Here is a 19,081-nt window from a genome sequence, read left to right on the forward strand (position 1 = left end):
GCATACCTTTATAACAGTAACAAGAAATCGTTTTTCATCCTCTTCATGCATTGCTCCACTAATGGAGCCTATTGCCCAACACAATGTATTCAAATTTTTCCACGACCACTCTGTACCATTCACTTGATTGTGAAGCTTCTCTGTCATTATTCTTTCTGTATCTACATAATCCAGATGAGTAAGATAAACTACGAAAAAAAAATTGTTTCAAATGCAAATAATGAGCAAAGAGTTTTACCAATGAATAACATGTTTAGAAAATATTTAGAAACTACAGTACATTTTCTAAAATATATTTCTACCCCAGAATAAATTTATAAAGGTAAAGATTAACAGTATTTATTAACTTACCTAATGTTTCCCTCATATTCTTATACAAATTTATGGAATCTGTATCCTTCATGAATTCTCTCACAACTTCTCCTTGATCATTCTCTACAACCAATACTTCCTCTGGTTTAGCCATTCGACTAACCATTAATAAACGGACCTATATTCAACAATAAATCAATCAAGAAAAAATCATTAGATCACTGAAATCATTAGTGTAGAAGCTTAGTTAAAAACAAAACCAAAAAAACCCACAGGCCAGCCATGTGAAGGGATTCATGCCTATAATTCTAACTATTCCGGAGGCAGTTCTTTCTAGACCTGTTGTGGCCAGGAATTTGAGAGGAGCCTGAGCAACACAGTGACACCCAATCTCTAAAACAATAAAAATACTGGGGCTTAAAGCACAACAGAAAAAACTATGTAAATATAAATAAAGTAAAACTAAAAAATTTAAAATTAGCTGGGGATGGTAGTGCTTGCCTGCAACCAGTTACTTGGGATGCTGATGCAAGAGAATTGCTTCAGCCTAGGATTTCAAGATTGTAGTGAGCTATGACCATGCCACTGCACTCCAACCTGAGCCACAGAGCAAGACCCTGTCTCCAAAAGAAGAAAATTTTTCACTGTAATTCTACAAAAATGGCTTTACAATTATTTAAGTGTGTTTTAATGTGATTTTTTTTTAAGCCAACTTTTGTTACAGGAGTTTCCTGTGTCTCACTTCTAGACTCTGGTTCAGTAGATTGGCAGGTGGCCAATGAATTTTGCCTAACAAAATCACAAGCGACGTTGATACTGAGAGAAGGATCACACTCTTGAGAACCAAGGTTCTAGACTCAATTCCTTTCATGTTCTAGTTTTCCACACTCATGGAGAAGTTGTTGGGCTCTCTTTTCGTAGCTAATTTATTTAGATAGATTAGAAGTATTTGCATTCAGACCTCAAAACCACAGCAAGCAACAGGAAGAACACTCAACCAACCACTCTGTTACCTTGAATAACATGGGCAAATATAGCTGTCTCCTGGGAGGAACATCAAAATGTTGACTTCCAGATAGCAACGGAGAGGCAGATGTAGAGAATGGACTCTCTCTATAGAGTTCAGCAGCCAAATGATTCCAGTATTCAAGACAAATTTTAAAGATTTCAGTTTCTTCTACTTCAGATACCAACAACATATAATGAAGGGCCTACAGAGAAGACCAAAACTATTAAAAAATAATTCTTAAACATTACCAACTTCAAATTGCTTTTCACTTGTTACACCTTAAGGGAAAATAAAAATTCATGTTTTATTCATCACAACTTAGATTTCAATACTTATCAGACAGTAAACTCTGGAATAACTCTGCTTCTTCTGACATGCCCTAAAGCACTTCAAAAATCTCTCACATAGTTGTTGATCAATATGTATTTTTATCATGTCTCCTAATGGAATGACATTTATTTAAAAGGCCTTGAGTGCCAATAGGCAAGTGGTATCAACAACACAAAGGTACCATTACAGAGGAGAGAACAAACAAAATACGGAATATTCTTACAATGAAAATATTACTCAGCCATGATAAAAAGTGAGGTATTGATACAGGTTACAACATGGAAGAACATTGAAAACACAATGCCAAATAAAAGAAACCAGACAAAAAAGGTCAAAAAAAGAAAAAGGTCACATGTATGATTCCCTTTATATGGTATAATCAGAATAGATACATCTACAGAGACAGAAACCAAAATAATGGTTGCCAGAAGTTGGGGAGAGAACAAAGGAGAAAGTGACTGTTTTATAGGTAAAGGGTCATCTTTGAGTGATGAAAATGTTTTGGATCTAGGTATTAATGGTGGTATAACATTGTATATATACTAATACACCACTGAAGAGTGTGTGTGTGTATATATTTATGTTATATATATATATATATATATATATATATATATATATATATATATATATGTATTTTCTTCCTTCAGACAGAATCTTGCTCTGTCACCCAGGCTGGAGTGCAGTACTGTGATCTTGGCTCACTGCAACCTCAGTCTCCTGGGCTCAAGCAATTCTCGTGCCTCAGCCTCCTGAGTAGCTGGGATTACAGGCACGTGACACCACGCCCAGCTAATTTTTTTGTATTTTTAATAGAGATGGAGTTTCACCATGTAGGCCAGGCTGGTCTCAAACTCCTGCCTCTGCCTCCCAAAGTGCTGGGATTACACGCTGAATTGTGTATCTTTAAATGAACAAATGTATGTTATTTGAATTAAAAGTGAAATTTTAAAATAAGGTCTTTGGAATTTTAACCTTAGAAATGATATAATAATTAGTAATTTAATTTTGATTATAAATGTTTAGTCCTAGGCTTTATGGAGAACATAAAATCAGAAAACTGGGCTTATGACTGTAATTCGGAATTAAGAATATATATCATGCACAGGTCAAGTATTAAGTAATAAGAAATCTCAAAAGGTACATACATTTTAGAAAAAAGGCACTTTTAAGAGTTATTAGTAGGTAGAGCAGAATTTTAGGAGCAAAGGCTCCACACAGCTTACCTCCATAAGAGTTTCCCTGAGATTTAATCTTTTTTCTATAAGTTGATCATGTTCCTTAAGAAAGGTGCAGAGAAACAAACTGAGATTTTGAATGAAGTTCTGTTCATCATCTTTTCCATTTGAGTACGCAAGTCGAATATTGGTATTTAAAGGAAGCATCTGCAAATTTAAAAAGGGATGATCAGTTTGCATTTCATAAAACAACAAAAGACATTTATATTTTATTATTATTATTTTTGAGACAAGGTCTCACTCTGTCCAGGCTAGAGTGCAGTAGTATGATCACAGCATATTGCAGCCTCCACCTCCTAGGCTCAATCAGTCTCAGCACCTCCCAAATAGCTGGAACCACAGGCATGTGCCATGACACCCAGCTAATTTTTTAAAAAGTTTTTGTAGAGACCGTATCTTGTTATGTTGTCCAGGCTGGTCTTGAACTCCTGGCTCAAGCAATCTTCCCAACTTAGCCTCCCAAAGTGCTGGGATTAAAAGTGTAAGCTACTGCACCCAGCCAACACTATTATTTTTAAGCCCTAAGATCCCAACACCCTTTTGCTAATATTAAACCACATATAGAACTCCTAGGTCCGGTATACCTATTCTTGTATCTCTAAGACCTAGATTTTGACTCTTCTCAAATAAATTAAATTGCAACTAGTGGCCGGGCGCGGTGGCTCACGCCTGTAATCCCAGCACTTTGGGAGGCCGAGGCGGGCGGATCACAAGGTCAGGAGATCGAGACCACGGTGAAACCCCGTCTCTACTAAAAATACAAAAAATTAGCCGGGCGCGGTGGCGGGCGCCTGTAGTCCCAGCTACTCAGGAGGCTGAGGCAGGAGAATGGCGTAAACCCAGGAGGCGGAGCTTGCAGTGAGCCGATATCGCGCCACTGCACTCCAGCCTGGGCGACAGAGCGAGACTCCGTCTCAAAAAAAAAAAAAAAAAAAAAAAAATTGCAACTAGTAAGGCCGCTATCACAGCCTTTACATTTTTTCTAGTATTGGACTTAATCCCTTTCTCACTGACACTGAAAATGTAAAAATAATGAATTAATTCATTCAGATCACAAACACACACAGTAATCTATCTTTCCTTGTTTTCTAAGAGACAGGGACTTGTCCTGTCATCCAGGCTGGAGTGCAGTAGTGTGACGATAGCTCATTTTAACTTTGAACTCATGGGCTCAAGCGATCCTATTGCCTCAGCCTCCAGAGTAGTTGGAACTACAGGTATGCAACACCACAGCTAGCTATTTTTTAAATCTTTTGTAGAGATGGTCTGGTTATGTTGTCCAGGCTGGTCTCGAACTCCTGGCATCAACTGGTCCTCCCACTCTGGCCTCCCAAAGTTCTGGGATTACAGTGTTAATCACCACACCTGGCCATGAACACAGTATTATAAATAACTTTCTAGATCATTTAATAGATAACCAATCAAACTAGGGCTGAAAAGAATTCCTTCAGACACAATGTTAGGAACAACTCCCAGGTTTCCCATTGTCTGGTCAGATATCTCCCAAAAGACCAAGCTCCAAAACTGTGCAAAAATAAATTACCACAACACACCCCAAACCTGAGTTTTAAGAAATTTTTGGAAACATCATTAACAATTTGTAGCTTACTACAAATTTTATGTAATAAATATAAGATAAGATTATGGCTGATCTATGATACGTTGTTCTAAAATAACTCATTTGGAATTCAGTATTTTCTAAGGCACTAAAATTATCCAGTCAATTTTCAAGATAGTATTGTATTACCTGCTTTAGTTGCATCATTGTCAGAGTAAATAGCGTTACAAATTGTTCTTCATATTGGCTTACACTCACACCAGCAATCTCAGTGAGGCACTTCAGAGAGACATTTCGAAACATTGGAACATTCAGGAACTATTTAAAAGGGGGGAGGGAACCATAAAATTAATTGGCCTGACACACACTTTACTTAAAATTCACAACTAAAAGGAAAAAGCTTTAACAATTAAATATAGGCGTAGATGTCAAAAACAGCCAAGTGAATGAACATATTTTATCTTGCAGATATACTGAGAGGAAATTTTATTGCCTACCCAATATACAGTAAATGCTTTAGGAGCAAACTAATTTTTTTTTTGAGACAGAGTCTCGCTCTGTCACCCAGGCTGGAATGCAGGGGCTTGATCTCGGCTCACTGCAATCTCCACCTTCCGGGTTCAAGTGATTCTCCTGCTTCAGCCTCCCGAGTAGCCAGGACTACAGGCGCATGCCACCATACCCAGCTAATTTTTGTATTGTTAATAGAGATAGGGTTTCGCCATGTTGGGCCAGGCTGGTCTTGATCTCCTGACCTCGTGATCTACTCACCTCAGCCTCCCAAAGTGCTGGGATTACAGGCATGAGCCACCCACGCCTGGCCTAAACTGTTTTCTTTTGATGTGTCCTTAGACATCTAAAATAACAAGGCTCCGTAACAACTTTCCTAGAATCTGTGATATGACTTTTAGGAATGTTATACTTTCTGTGTAATTACACAGGACCTAAAACTTGTGATTGCTTAGGATTTTGGGAAATGGTCAATATATCTAAGAGTAATAAGAATATGGGAAAGTTGGCTTACATATTCTATTGTTGAGAAGATAAACAGCTATCGTCTGGGGTTGGGAATTCAGGGGGCATTAAAACCTTAATAATCTGTTAATTAAACATTAAAATATTTAAAGAAAGTAAATGTTTCAACAATTGCATAATATCTTATGTCTGAGAATGTTCTCTATAGGACTGTTGACAATAGAAAGGTTTTTACGTAACTTAAGCAATAAACTCATCATTCAAATACCATAAATCCATATTATGTTACCAAACTCTACGAAGTTGAAGAGGTTATAATGTTCCAATTAGATACTTAATTTATTCATTACATCAGTCAAGAAAACAACTGAAAATATAATACAACCGTTAACAGTGATTATCTCTGGATAAACCACTGTAGAACTTTATTTATTATATATGTGTATATATACACTTTTTTTTTTTTTTTTTGAGACGGAGTCTCACTCTGTCACCTCACGGCCAGCTCTGCCTCCCGGGTTCACGTTCTCCTGCCTCGTCCTCCCGAGTAGCTGGGAATATAGGTGCCCGCCACCATGCCTGTCTAATGTTTTGTATTTTTTTTTTTTTTTAGTAGAGACGGGATTTCACCGTGTTAGCCAGGATGGTCTCAATCTCCTGACCTCGTGATCCACCCGTCTTGGCCTCCCAAAATGCTGGAATTACAGGTGTGAGTCACCACGCCCGACTATTTATTTATTTTGAGACAGGGTCTTGCTCTGTTGCCCAGGCTTGAGTGCAGTGGCATGATCTTGGCTCACTGCACCTTCTGCCTCCTGGGTTTGAGATTCTCCTGCCACAGCCTCCCAAGTAGGTTGGGCCAATGTTTGGGACTACAGGCATGCACCACACCACGCCTGGCTAAGTTTTGTATTTTCAGTAGAGACGGGGGTTCACCATGTTGCCCAGGCTAAACCATTGTAGAACTTAAAGAAGACATAACATGGTATAATTTTAAATTATCAGTTAAAAGATGAACTTTTCATTTTTCAGAAATAGCACTTGACTTACCTCACTGTAACTTATATACTCAACTAAAAGATGGCAATATAATCAAATACATTGTTCAAAATGAATTCATAAAATTACATGGTATAAGTGGCAGAATCAGACTTGAGACTCACTTTAAATAATTTAGTAGGTGTAAACATGGGAAATTTCTTCTGAGCATGTTAGAAACAAGGTTGAAAATGGTTTAGAATGCAGAGATGAGAGCTTTACATGTGAAAAGAACATATGCAGCTATACAGTGACAAATAACTGAAATGTATTCACTGTACCTTATAAATTAATGTGCTGATTAACTTGGTCTCAAAAATATATCCCAGGGGAATCCAGTTCAGAAATCTGAGCAACGTTTCCAAGGTTGCATGTACAAGTGGAGCATTTTGAGAATTTTCCTAAAATAAAACACACTTGTAAATAATTGCTTTCCTATTATTGTTATTTTTAAACATGAAATTTAAAGCACTTACCATTACAAACTGACACAGTTGAAATATCTGTGAGAATTCATTGCACATGCTAAAAAAAAACAAAACCCACAAAAATATCAGATTTAGAAGACACAGAAATAAATACCAGTTATTTATAATAATAAAAATGATTTAGGTCCAGTACAGTGGCTCAGGTCTGTAATCGCAGAACTTTGGGATGCCATGGCGGAAGGATTGCTTGAGCTCAAGAGTTTGAGACCAGCCTGGGCAACCCAAGGGGAAAAAAAGATCAAAACTTCAACAATCTGGTAATTAAAGATGTGACTATGTTCGATTTATATGCTCTCCCTCAGCAAAATTGTATCGTTTATTTAAACACATTTAAAATACCAATAACGTCATTAAAAGTTACCCAGATATTAAATCTACATTCACTCTAGTGATTTAATGTAGATTAAATGGTGACTGTAGATTTAATGGTGATAGATACAATCAAGCTAGTATCTTTAATTAAGATACTGAAAACTCTCCAAAATAAGACAAATGGCATTACATACAGCGGAAATCCTAAATGAGCTTATACACCAAACTGGGAGAAAAATTTTCCCATGTTCCTAATGACTACAACAAATGTTTAAAACTTAATGGAAGTGTACCTATAGTTTATACTGGTTGCTTACTATTAGAGGCAAGTCTAGTTTTTTGTTTTATTTTGTTTTAAAAAGAACACTATTGATAATAATTGGGGAAATGACAAGAAGCAGAGATAATAACTGATTTGAGGCCAGGCGCTGTGGCACCCACCTGCAGTTGCAGCTATTTGGGAGACTGAGGCAAGAAAATCACCTCAACCCAGGAGGCGGGGTTTGCGGTGAGCCAAGATTGCACCGCTGCACTACACCCCAGGCAACAGAGCAAGATTTATCTCAAAACAAAATAAAATAACTAACATGTATGTTTGGGCACAAATCATTTGCTTAGAACCTATTAACTAGTTACCATACAAAACAATTCCTAAAGTGTATCTTGAACAATTCACTTTTCAACCTCCAGAGGCAAATTATTAGGCCCTGTCTAGGACTATTTCTTAATTTGTAGTTGAAAACCACTACAAGCAATTTAACGTATTACTGATCACAGTTCCTTAAAATATCTACAATTTACGTCCAAATTGCTTGAAATTGTTTGAGAAATTACTTTAACTTCTAAAACATAATTATTACTTGCCTGTCTTTTAAATGCTTAGATTTGACTTGGGTTATCTGTCCACTAGAGAAATCAAATACTTCTTCGCTCAAGAGTTTAAGAATCACCATATTATTTTGACAGAGACTTTCGCTGGTCCTACTTGCTCCAACAATATCACTGATAAAAGTTGGCCAATGTTTGGGCCATTCTTGTTTCAGTATCTAAAATAAGACACGAAATGTTAACAGCACTTCATTTCTCAAAGGCAAATAAAACAACCTTCAAAGAAACTATGTAATGGATAAAAGCAGGAGTAAGGATAAACCACTTTTCATTTTCTCCTCCTTTATTAAAGGAAGAAATGTGCCACCCTCTTCCCCACACTGGGTAGAAAACAAACACAGATAAAGTCTTTTATCTTAATCACCCCAGGACCCTTTTCAATTATCCTAATGAAAGCTCCAATCTGTCTAATGGGTCTGTCTCTGTATTAATATCTGCCTGAGAGATATGTAGAAATTATTCTAGGAGGCCGGGTGCGGTTGCTCACGCCTGTAATCCCAGCACTTTGTGGGGAGCCAAGGTGGGCAGATCACTTGAGGCCAGGAGTTTGAGAACAGCCTGGTCAGGCAGGGTGTAGTGGCTCATGTCTGTAATCCCAGCACTTTGGGAGGCTGAGGTGGGAGGATCACGAGGTCAGGAGTTCGAGACCAGCCTGGCCAACATGGCGAAACCCTGTCTCTACTAAAAATACAAAAATTAGTGAGGCATGGTGACGGGCGCCTGTAATCCCAGCTACTCAGGAGACTGAGGCAGGAGAATCTCTTGAACCTGGAGGCGGAGGTTGCAGTGAGCCAAGATCAGGCCACTGCACTCCAGCCCGGGCAACAGGGCGAGATTCCGTCTCAAAAAAAAAAAAAAAAAAAAAAAAAAAAAGAAAAGAAAGAAAGAAAAGAACAGCCTGGCCAACATGGTGAAACTCTGACTCTACTAAAAGTACAAAAATTAGCCGGGGGTGGTGGCGCAGGTCTGTAATCTCAGCTACTCAGGAGGCCAAGGCAGGAGAATTGCTTGAACCTGGGAGGCGGAGGTTGCAGGGAACCAAGATGGCGCCACTGCACTCCAGCATGGGCGACAGAGTTGACACTCCATTTCAAAAAAGAAAAAAAGAAATTATCCTAGGAGATTCAAGGATCTAACTAACGACTGGTGGTAAAAAGTGACAGGTTAAGACAGTTTATTATTGGATAAAATTTGAGCCTTGAAATGTAGTAGGGTTTGGATATATGAATTTAGAAGAAAGGAGGCACTGCAATCCAGGCCTGAAAAAACTTTTAACCAAAAGCCTCATCAACTGCATTATATTTGTATGCAAGTCTGGACTCTTTATATCACACACAAGGGATTTCCCAGATTATAAAAATACATGTTAACCTTCTTTATATTCTCTCCTCCCTCTCCCCAATCAGAGATGGGCTGACAGAAAGCTCTAAAGTATAATAAAAGCTGGAGTTAATTACTGAATACACTAAAATTTTTGGAAACTTGGATGTTTCTAAATCTTATTTAAATAGAAATTACTGTTTTTTCCTCCCACACATACCAGAGTTCTCTGAAAAAAAAATTATATTACTACTGAAAACAGATAAATACAAAAATTATAAATGTAGTCTACATAGATAGTTTAAGGACTAAGCATGGAAATTGATTAGAAGGACAAGGAAATCAAAGGACTGAGAGAGATAACATGCAAAGGAACATGCACAGGCATATCACAAAATTAAAAAACAATCCGACTGGGTGCTGGCTCACACCTATAATCCCAGCACTTTGGGAGGTTGAGGTGGGTGGATCACCTGAGGTCAAGAGTTTGAGATCAGCCTGGACAACACGGTGAAACCCTGTCTCTACTAAAGATACAAAAAATTAGCCAAACATGGCGGCAGGCACCTGTAATTCCAGCCATTCAGGAGGCGGAGACAGCAGTGAGCTGAGATAGTACCACTGCACTCCAGCCTGGGCAACAGAGTGAGACAGTCTCCAAAAAAAAATAAAAAATAAAAAAAGAAAATAAAAAGAAAAGATTTCAACATAAAGTCCAGTCCACACCGCAGCCACATAAATGATGGCTTTAACGTTATTTGATGATCCCTGCCACAGCAAATTTTAACATTCAAGTACTAGACAGTAGGTCACCTAATACTGTAAGAATACTATAACTACTTCTGCAAATATTAGTATACTTTATTTTCTAAGTAGGTCAAACATTTTGTTCAAATAGTAAGCATAATTCTTCTGAGGAAAATAGTTAAGTTAAAGCTTACCTGAACAAGGATCATATTTAATTTTCCGATATACACCTTTTCTTTCTAAGGAAAAATAAAAGATTCAGTGAGAGCCTGAGGTAAGTACAATAAATAAGAATATAACCATAGACAATCCTCCTAAGAAACAAATGATTACAGTCTACTGCAAATGACTGACTGTGCGTATGTGTGACTATGTGTCTTGACAGAATTAGGTTGTAGTCAAAGACTCAATATCTAAATGATTTTATGCTCTCCCAATAATCTCCAAAATAAACTCTTACCTCTACACAAGTTGGGTCAGATGACGTCTTGATAATGAGGCCAACAACGTATTTTTTTATTCCTATTAAAAAAATTGCACATAATAAGAAAATTGTTGAGCTCTTTTGTAGCATGCAAATAAATTTTGAGAACTAATTAATGTGGGAATGGAGGGACTAAGTAAAATCAGTTAATATACTCTAATCCCATCACCAGTATTGGCATTAAAAAAAAATTCTGGCCAGGTGTAGTGGCTCACGCTTGTAATCCCAGCAATTCTTTGGGAGGCTGAGGTGGGTGAACCACTTGAGGTCAGGAGTTTAGGGCCAGCCTGACCAACATGGTGAAACCCTGTCTCTACTAAAAATACAAAAATTAACTGGGCGTGGTTGCGGGCACCTGTATAACCCCAGCTACTCAGGAGGCTGAGGCAGGAGAATCGCTTGAATCCAGGAGGCAGAGGTTGCAATGAGCAGAGATCACGTCATTGCACTCCAACCTGGGCAACAGAGTGAGACTCGTAGAAAAAAAAAAAAAAATCCAATGAATTCAATGTGCTATTCATACTTTTAAAGATGGGATCTGGCATTGTTGCCCAGGTTGGTTTTAAACTCGTAGGCTCAAGTGATCCTCCTGCCTGGGCCTCCCTCTGCGCTGAAATTACAGGAGCAAGCCAACACGCCCAGCCTGTAACAAACTGCTATTTCAGTTTCTCTCATCATCATTTGGTTTCACGTGTCTTTTTTTCGAGATGGAGTCCTGCTATGTCACCCACACTGGAGTGCAGTGGCACAATCTTGGCTCACTGCAACCTCCGCCTCCCAGGTTCAAGTGATTCTCCTGCCTCAGGCTCCCAAGTACAGGCATCCGCCACCACGCCTGACTAATTTTTGTATTCTTAATAAGAGACAGGGTTTCACCATGTTGGCCAAGCTGATCTTGAACTCCTGACCTCAAGTGATCTGCCCTCCTCAGCCTCCCAAATTGCTGGGATTACAGGCGTGAGCTACTGCACCTGGCCCTTCCTTTTTTTTTTTTTTTTTTTTTTTGAGACGGAGTCTCGCTGTTGCCCAGGCTGGAGTGCAGTGGCCGCATCTCAGCTCACTGCAAGCTCCGCCTCCCGGGTCTACGCCATTCTCCTGCCTCAGCCTCCCGAGTAGCTGGGACTACAGGCGCCCGCCACCTCACCTGGCTAGTTTTTTGTATTTTTTTTTAGTAGAGACGGGGTTTCACCGTATTAGCCAGGCTGGTCTCGATCTCCTGACCTTGTGATCCGCCTGTCTCGGCCTCCCAAAGTGCTGGGATCACAGGCTTGAGCCACCGCGCCCGGCCCCTTTCTTTCTTTTTTTGGAGACAGTCTTGCTCTGTTGCCCAGGCTGGATTACAGAGGCGTTCCTGGCTCACTGCAACCTCCGCCTCCACCTCCTAGGTTCAAGCGATTGTCCTGTCTCAGCATCCTGAGCAGCTGGGATTATAGGCATGCATCACCACACCCAGCTTTTTTTTTTTTTTTTTTTGAGACTGTCTCGCTCTGTCGCCCAGGCTGGAGTGCAGTGGCAAGATCTCAGCTCACTGAAAGCTCTGCCTCCCAGGTTCACGCCACTCTCCTGCCTCAGCCTCCGGAGTAGCTGGGACTACAGGTGCCTGCCATCACGCCTGGCTAATTTTTTGTATTTTTAGTAGAGATGGGGTTTCACCGTGTTAGCCAGGATGGTCTCGATCTCCTGACCTCGTGATCACCCCGCCTCGGCCTCCTGAAGTGCTGGGATTACAGGCGTGAGCCACCGCGCCTGGCATATCCAGCTACTTTTTGTATTTTTGTAAAGACATGTTTTCACCATGTTGGCCAGGCTGATCTGGAACTCCTGACCTCAAGTATCTGCCTGCTTCAGCCTCCCAGACTGCTAGGATTACAGGTATGAGCCACCACGCCTGGCCCAAACTTCTAACCCATAAAAATTTATTGATGGCTTGGGCACAGTGGCTTACTCTTATAATCCTAGCACTTTGGGAGGATGAAGTGGGTGGATCGCTTGAGGCCTAGAGGTGGAGGCTGCAGCGAGCTGAGATCGTGCCACTGCACTCCAGCCTGGGCAACAGAGCAAGCTCTTGTCTCAAAAATCAATGTAAGTGTTATTATTTTCCACTACACATTAACTGCAACATTAAGCTCATATTAGAAATACAACATTAACTTCACACATACAATTTTTTTTAAAAAAGAGGGAAGTTTAGGAAAAAAGCTTTCATTTCAAATGCTCTTATGGATCTCTCCATAGTAAAACCTACTCTTTAAACAGTTAAGACATGATACTCATACTCATATCCTTGATTTTAATTTGCATCATGTAGAATTTGCTGAGCATCTACTATAGGTTCCATTCTCCAAAATCACAGGGTTCAAGAGTGTTGCAGAATATTAAATTCTTAGAACATTTTTAAAGGAAAAGTAGTGTGGTACACCTATATTGAAACACTAAAAGGATATGAAATAGCAACCCTAATTGAACAAATTACTATTTCCTGCTATGTAAAATTAACAATTATAAATACTCCCACATCTGTTCAATTTAGGCTTTGTCACCAAATCAGTTAAATTATGAAGATTTTTTGTTTTCATAGCTTTCATATTTTTGGAAAAGCAGTTTAAGGTTGTAGAGCTGTATGTTCCAAGTCTCATCTAACATATATATAGAACTGAGTGAAATTTTTGTTGAGAAGGAAAATACAAAATTTAGTCATTAGAATTAGCTGGAAACAGACAACTTGAAGGCAGCAAAATGCTTGTGAGATTGCATAACTATGAGTTAATGTATTAAATTCACTTTCAAACTATGGTTCTTCACTGGCACTTAATTACATAATTTTTATTAACGATGACAAAACTAGCCATTTCCCACAATACCCCAAATAAAAAAATTCTGTTAAAAGTAATTATGGAAAGATTTTCCTAATTATGAAAAAATATTACTAATACAGTAAAGCAACATAACACATATAATAGAAATCTAATGCTGTCAAGTGTCAATAGGCGCAGTAACATTTATGCTACAAATACATAAAATGAATAGGGAAATGGAAAATACATTTTTTACATTTTGTTTTAGAGACAGGGCCTTGCTCTGTTGCCCACACTAGAATGCAGTGGTGCCATCACAGCTCACTGCAGCCTTGAACTCCTGGGCTCAAGCGATCCTCCTGCCTCAAACAGCTGAGTAGCTGGGCCCACAGGTGCTTAGCACCATGCCTGGCTAATTCTTCCTGGTCTCACTGTTGCTGGGGCTGGCCTTGAACTCCACACCTCAAGCAATCCTCCTACCTTGGCCACATTTTATGTTAGGATTACAGGCCTGACTCACCATACCCGGCCTAATACTACTTTTAAAAACAAAAAGTAGGAAATCAATTTTCCTTTTAAATGAACACTAAATTATAAGAATTAACTTGGGTAATCTATGCAACATTCTCACTTTTTTTTTTTTGAGACGGAGTGTCCGTCTGTCATCCAGGCTGGAGTGCAGTGGCATGATCTCAGCTCACTGACACGGTTGCCTTCCGGGTTCAAGCGATTCTCCTGCCTCAGCCTCCTGAGTAGCCTGGACTACAGGTGCGTGCCACTACATCCGGCTACTTTTTTTGTATTTGTTTTTTTGGAGTCAGAGCCTCACTCCGTCCCCCAGACTGGAGTGCAGTGGCGCGACCTCAGCTCACTGCAACCTCTGCCTTCCGGGTTTAAGCGATTATCCTGCCTCAGCATCCCAAAGTGCTAGGATTACAAGCGTGAGCCACTGCACCTGGCTTTTTCGGGTATTTTCAGTAGAGATGGGGTTTCACCATTTTGGCCAGGCTGTCTCGAACTCCTGACTTCAGGTGATCCGCCCACCTCGGCATCCCGAAGTGCTGGGATTACAGGTATGAGCCACTGCGCCTGGCCGATTCTCTTATAGTAATATTTCACTTCAAACTACTTTCCATATGTCCTTAATGCTCCCTACATCTAATCAATGATTTCGATAGTACCTACCCTTTTGTTCCTTACAGATTATTATCAATAAAACCCCCATGGCCAGGTACAGTGGTCCTAGAAGCTCTGATTGCCTAGTGCAAGGATTATTTGATCAAGTACCATTGTTCATTCCCCAAATCCCTTCCTCAAGGCTTGCTAAATAAATAAATAAATAAATAAATAAATAAAAGCAGCTCAATTAAGAATAGCATTCCAGCCGGGCAAAGTAGCTCACGCCTGTAATCCCAACACTCTGGAAGGCCGAGGGAGGCAGATCACTTGAGGTCAGGGGTTCTAGACCAGCCTGGCCAACATGGTGAAACCCTGTCTCTAATAAAAATACAACAAAATTGGCCAGCCATGGTGGCATGCGCCTGTAATCCTAGCTACTCAGGAGGCTGAGGTATGAGAATCGTTTGAACCCAGGAAGTGGACAATGCAGTGAGCTGAGATCGCACCACTGCAATCAAGTCTGGGTGACAAAGCGAGACTCCGTCTCAAAAACAACAACAAAAAATTCCAATTGTAGGCCAGGAACAGTGGCTCATGCCTGTAATCCCAGCTACTTGGGAAGCTGAGGCAGGACAAACGCTTGAACCTGGGAGCTAGAGGTTACACTGAGCCAAGATCGTGTCACTGCACTCCAGTCTGGGTGACAGAGCAAGACTCCATCTCAAAAAAAACAAAAAACAAAAAACAAACCCAACCAACCAATCAATCAATCCAATTGTAAACTGCACTTAAAGAGCTCAGCTTGAGATTTGACAGAAAATGACCCCTTACTGGTCTCTGACTTTTTGTGCTAATTGGTGTGTCTCAGTTGCAAAATAGACATTTACATAACACATTTCAATTTCTTTAAATTGGCTTTCTAAGCTCTTCCTTAAAAAGTTTGACATAAAAGGTGAAGAAGGCTGGGCGTGGTGGCTCACACCTGTAATCCCAGCACTGTGGGAGACTGAGACGGGCAGATCACCTGAGGTCAAGAGTTTGACACCAGCCTGGCCAACATGGTGAAACCTCGTCTCTACTAGAAATACAAAAAATAAAAACAAAAAAAAAAATTAGCTGGGCGTGGTGGCACGTGCCTGTAGTCCCATCTACTTGGGGAGACTGAGGCAGGAGAATCGCTTGAACCCAAGAGGCAAAGGTTGCAGTGAGCCAAGATCGCGCCACTGCACTCCAGCTTGGGTGACAGAGGAAGACTCCATTTAAAAAACAAAAACAAAAACAAAAAAACAAGGAAGAAAATGATCTAAAAATCAAAAACAAGTCACGCATGATGGCTCACACCTGTAATCCTAGAGCTCTGGAAGGATGGCATGGGAGAAGCGTTTGAGGAAACGAGTTTGAGAGCAGCTTGGGCAACACAGCAAGGCCCCATTTCCACAAAAAAATAAAACAACTAGCTGGGCACAGTGGTTCGTCCTATACTCCTAGCTAGTTGGGCTGTGGCAGAATTCTACCCATCATCCAGGAGACTGAAGTTACAATGAGCTATGATTGTGCCACTGCACTTCAGCCTGGGCAACAGAGGGGGTCTCTGTCTCTTTAAAAAAATCAAAAAAGGCAGGCAGGCACAGTGGCTCAAGCCTGTAATCCCAGCACTTTGGGAGGCTGAGGTGGGCAGATCACAAGGCCAGGAGTTCGAGACCAGCCTGGTCAACATGGCAAAACCTCGTCTCTGCTAAAAATACAAAAATTAGCTCGGCATGGTGGCTCACGCCTGCAGTCCCAGCTACTGGGGAGGCTGAGGCAGAAGTGCTTAAACCTGGGGGACGGAGAAAGAGAAGAGAAAGATGCATTCCTAGTGAGCTGAAATTGTGCCACTGCACTCCAGCCTGAGTGACAGATCAAGACTCCATATCATTAATTAATTAATTTCAAAGAAAGGTTCTCATTGAAGTTGTGTGTCTTTGATAAATCCTGATGTTGCCGTCAGGATCTTCAATGGATTCAAACACTGACTTAGCACTCGTACAATCATCGTACAATCATAGTGCCCCAAGACCCTATTCTTCTCAATAGAAATGAAAAAAATTCACATCCAAAGCTGGTAGGACAGGTTGGGCATAGTGGCTCACACCTGTAATTCCAGCACTGCGGGAGGCCAAGGCAGGTGGATCACCTGAGGTGGAATTTAAGACCAGCCTGGCCAACATAGTGAAACCCCGTCTCTACTGTGGGAGGCTCTGTCTCAAAAAAATAAAAATAAAAAACAAAGTTGGTGGGTCAAATGCTCTAATTGTTTCTTGGAAAGCCATATAAAATTTATTCAAAATATAATACACACCTGTAGAAATGCCTAACCACTCACTGAAAGGCAGCTTATGACATGTAAATGTTCCAAATGCAAGGGTTAATGCATACATCTTTAATATTCCAGCTCTATTGTCTCAATATAAAGAAAAATGTGTTTAACGGTCCCATTTCAAAAAAAACAGAGCAATATTAAATGGTCAATATAAACTTGCAACTGCATAGTATCAACTTCAGCAAGCTAAAAAGATAAGATTTAAATAAATCTCATGCTAACTTAGAAGGTACACACCATCTAATTTACACAGCAATAATAATCTTATCCCTCAAAAACACCTTGTAAACACTGGATACTCAATGATAGTGTAAAAAGCACGCATTATTGAACCTGATTTTTATATGAACAGAATTCACTAAAACTCTTTAAAATATTGAGAACAATTCAAATGGTGTCATATTCCCATAGAAGCAAAACTCAACCTTCAAGTCATACAGTTGTACATCAGCATCTTACATAGTCAGTGATAGTCATGCAGTAAACATTTTCAACCAAATAAGGATCTGACTTATTAAGAGAAAGATGCATTCCTAGAAAAACTCTTTTGATTGACTGATTGAGATGGAGTTTCACTCTTGTGGCCCAGGCTGGAGTGCAATGGTGCAATCTCGGCTCACTGCAATCTCCACCTCCCGAGTTTAAGCGATTCTCCTGGCTCAGCCTCCCACAGTACCTGGGATTACAGGTGCCCGCCACCACACCCAGCTAATTTTTGTTTTGTTTTGTTTTGTTTTTAAGTAAAGACAAGGTTTCACTATGTTGTCCAGGTTTTTCTCCAACTCCTGACCTCAGGCAACCCACCCACCTCGGCCTCCCAAAGTGCTGGGATTATAGGTGTGAACCACCACGCCCGACCGCAAATCTGCAAGTTTTAAAGCACCAACATGGCACTAAAAGGAAATGCTCAAGTCCAGTGAGGTGGCTCTCGCCTGTAATCTCAACACAAGGTGGGTGGATCACCTGAGGTCTGGAGTTTGAGACCAGCCTGACCAACATGAAGAAACCCTGTCTCTACTAAAACTACCAAATTAGCCAGGTGTGGTGCCACATGGCTGTAATCCCAACTACTTGGGAGCTTCAACCCAGGAGGCAGCAGTTGCAGTGAGTTGAGATTATGCCATCGCACTCCAGCCTGGGCAACAAGAGCGAAACTCCATCTCAAAAAAAAAAAAAAAAAAAAAACCCATAATCAAATGCTCATTAGGGTATTTCAGATTTGGGATGCTTAACTAGTAGGCATAATGCAAATATTCCAAAATCTGAAAAAGCCCGAAGACTGGAACACTTCTCATACCAAGCATTTCCAATAACAGGCAGTCAACCTGCACCACAGAAAATAGTTTAAGGCTTTCAACACACTATTAAAAATGTAAATTACAAACAGGAAAAAGAAAAAGTTCAATCCAGTTTCGAATCAATTTCAGTTTAAACATTTGTTTATTCCATAAGCTAAAAAAACGTAAATTTAATACATGTCTACATCAATGCTATATATAATTGAAATGTTTATTACAAGTATCACTCCATGAAAACATCAAAATTGGCTGGATGTGGTGGCTCACGCCTGTAATCCTAGCACTGTGGGAGGCCGAGGTGAGTGGATCGCTTGAGGCCAGGAGTTTGAGACCAGCCTGGTCAACATGGTGAAACCTGTCTCTACTAAAACACAAAAAAATAGCCAGGCATGGTGGGTGGTGCGCATCTGTACTACCAGCTACTCCGGAGGTTGAGGCACAAGAATCCCTTCAACCGATTTCAATCTCAAAAACAAACAAACAAAATAAACCACAAAATCGATCTTTGGAAAGATGGTCAATAAGATAGTGATCTGCTCTCTTTATTTATACAAGGGTATACAGGATGTTACTACTGTTCTCTCAATGAAATATTAATAGTTGAGAACAATGCCAGATGGAAGACAAACAGCTAACAATAATTCTAAAGCAGTTCTTAGGGTTCCCACAGATAATCTAGAATTTAACCTGCTTTGATAATGTTAAGAGAAATGGATCTATATGAACATCCACCATTCTTAAATGGATGTTTATGACCTCAAACGTAGTGAGCAAAAAATCTAAAAGATTAAAATTTTACTAAAATTTA

The 19,081-nt window shown here is 40.0% G+C and overlaps 1 protein-coding gene across 2 annotated transcripts in view; it reads right to left on the reverse strand.

Annotated features, from left to right (window-relative positions):
* The window catches only part of LOC105465108 (exportin 1), a 59,319-nt gene that overhangs the window by 14,359 nt on the left and 25,879 nt on the right, over window positions 1–19,081 (reverse strand). For both annotated transcript variants that reach the window (XM_011713350.3, XM_011713354.3), the window contains 10 exons: window positions 10,676–10,737; window positions 10,410–10,454; window positions 8,125–8,306; window positions 6,937–6,985; window positions 6,742–6,861; window positions 4,637–4,765; window positions 2,878–3,036; window positions 1,326–1,523; window positions 352–490; window positions 7–188 (listed from right to left, as the gene is read on the reverse strand). In XM_011713350.3, coding sequence (XP_011711652.1) covers window positions 7–188; window positions 352–490; window positions 1,326–1,523; window positions 2,878–3,036; window positions 4,637–4,765; window positions 6,742–6,861; window positions 6,937–6,985; window positions 8,125–8,306; window positions 10,410–10,454; window positions 10,676–10,737 — 1,265 coding nt within the window. The remainder of the gene's footprint in view (window positions 1–6; window positions 189–351; window positions 491–1,325; window positions 1,524–2,877; window positions 3,037–4,636; window positions 4,766–6,741; window positions 6,862–6,936; window positions 6,986–8,124; window positions 8,307–10,409; window positions 10,455–10,675; window positions 10,738–19,081) is intronic.

The sequence above is a fragment of the Macaca nemestrina genome, chromosome 13, assembly GCF_043159975.1.
Source record: "Macaca nemestrina isolate mMacNem1 chromosome 13, mMacNem.hap1, whole genome shotgun sequence".
Taxonomy (NCBI): domain Eukaryota; kingdom Metazoa; phylum Chordata; class Mammalia; order Primates; family Cercopithecidae; genus Macaca; species Macaca nemestrina.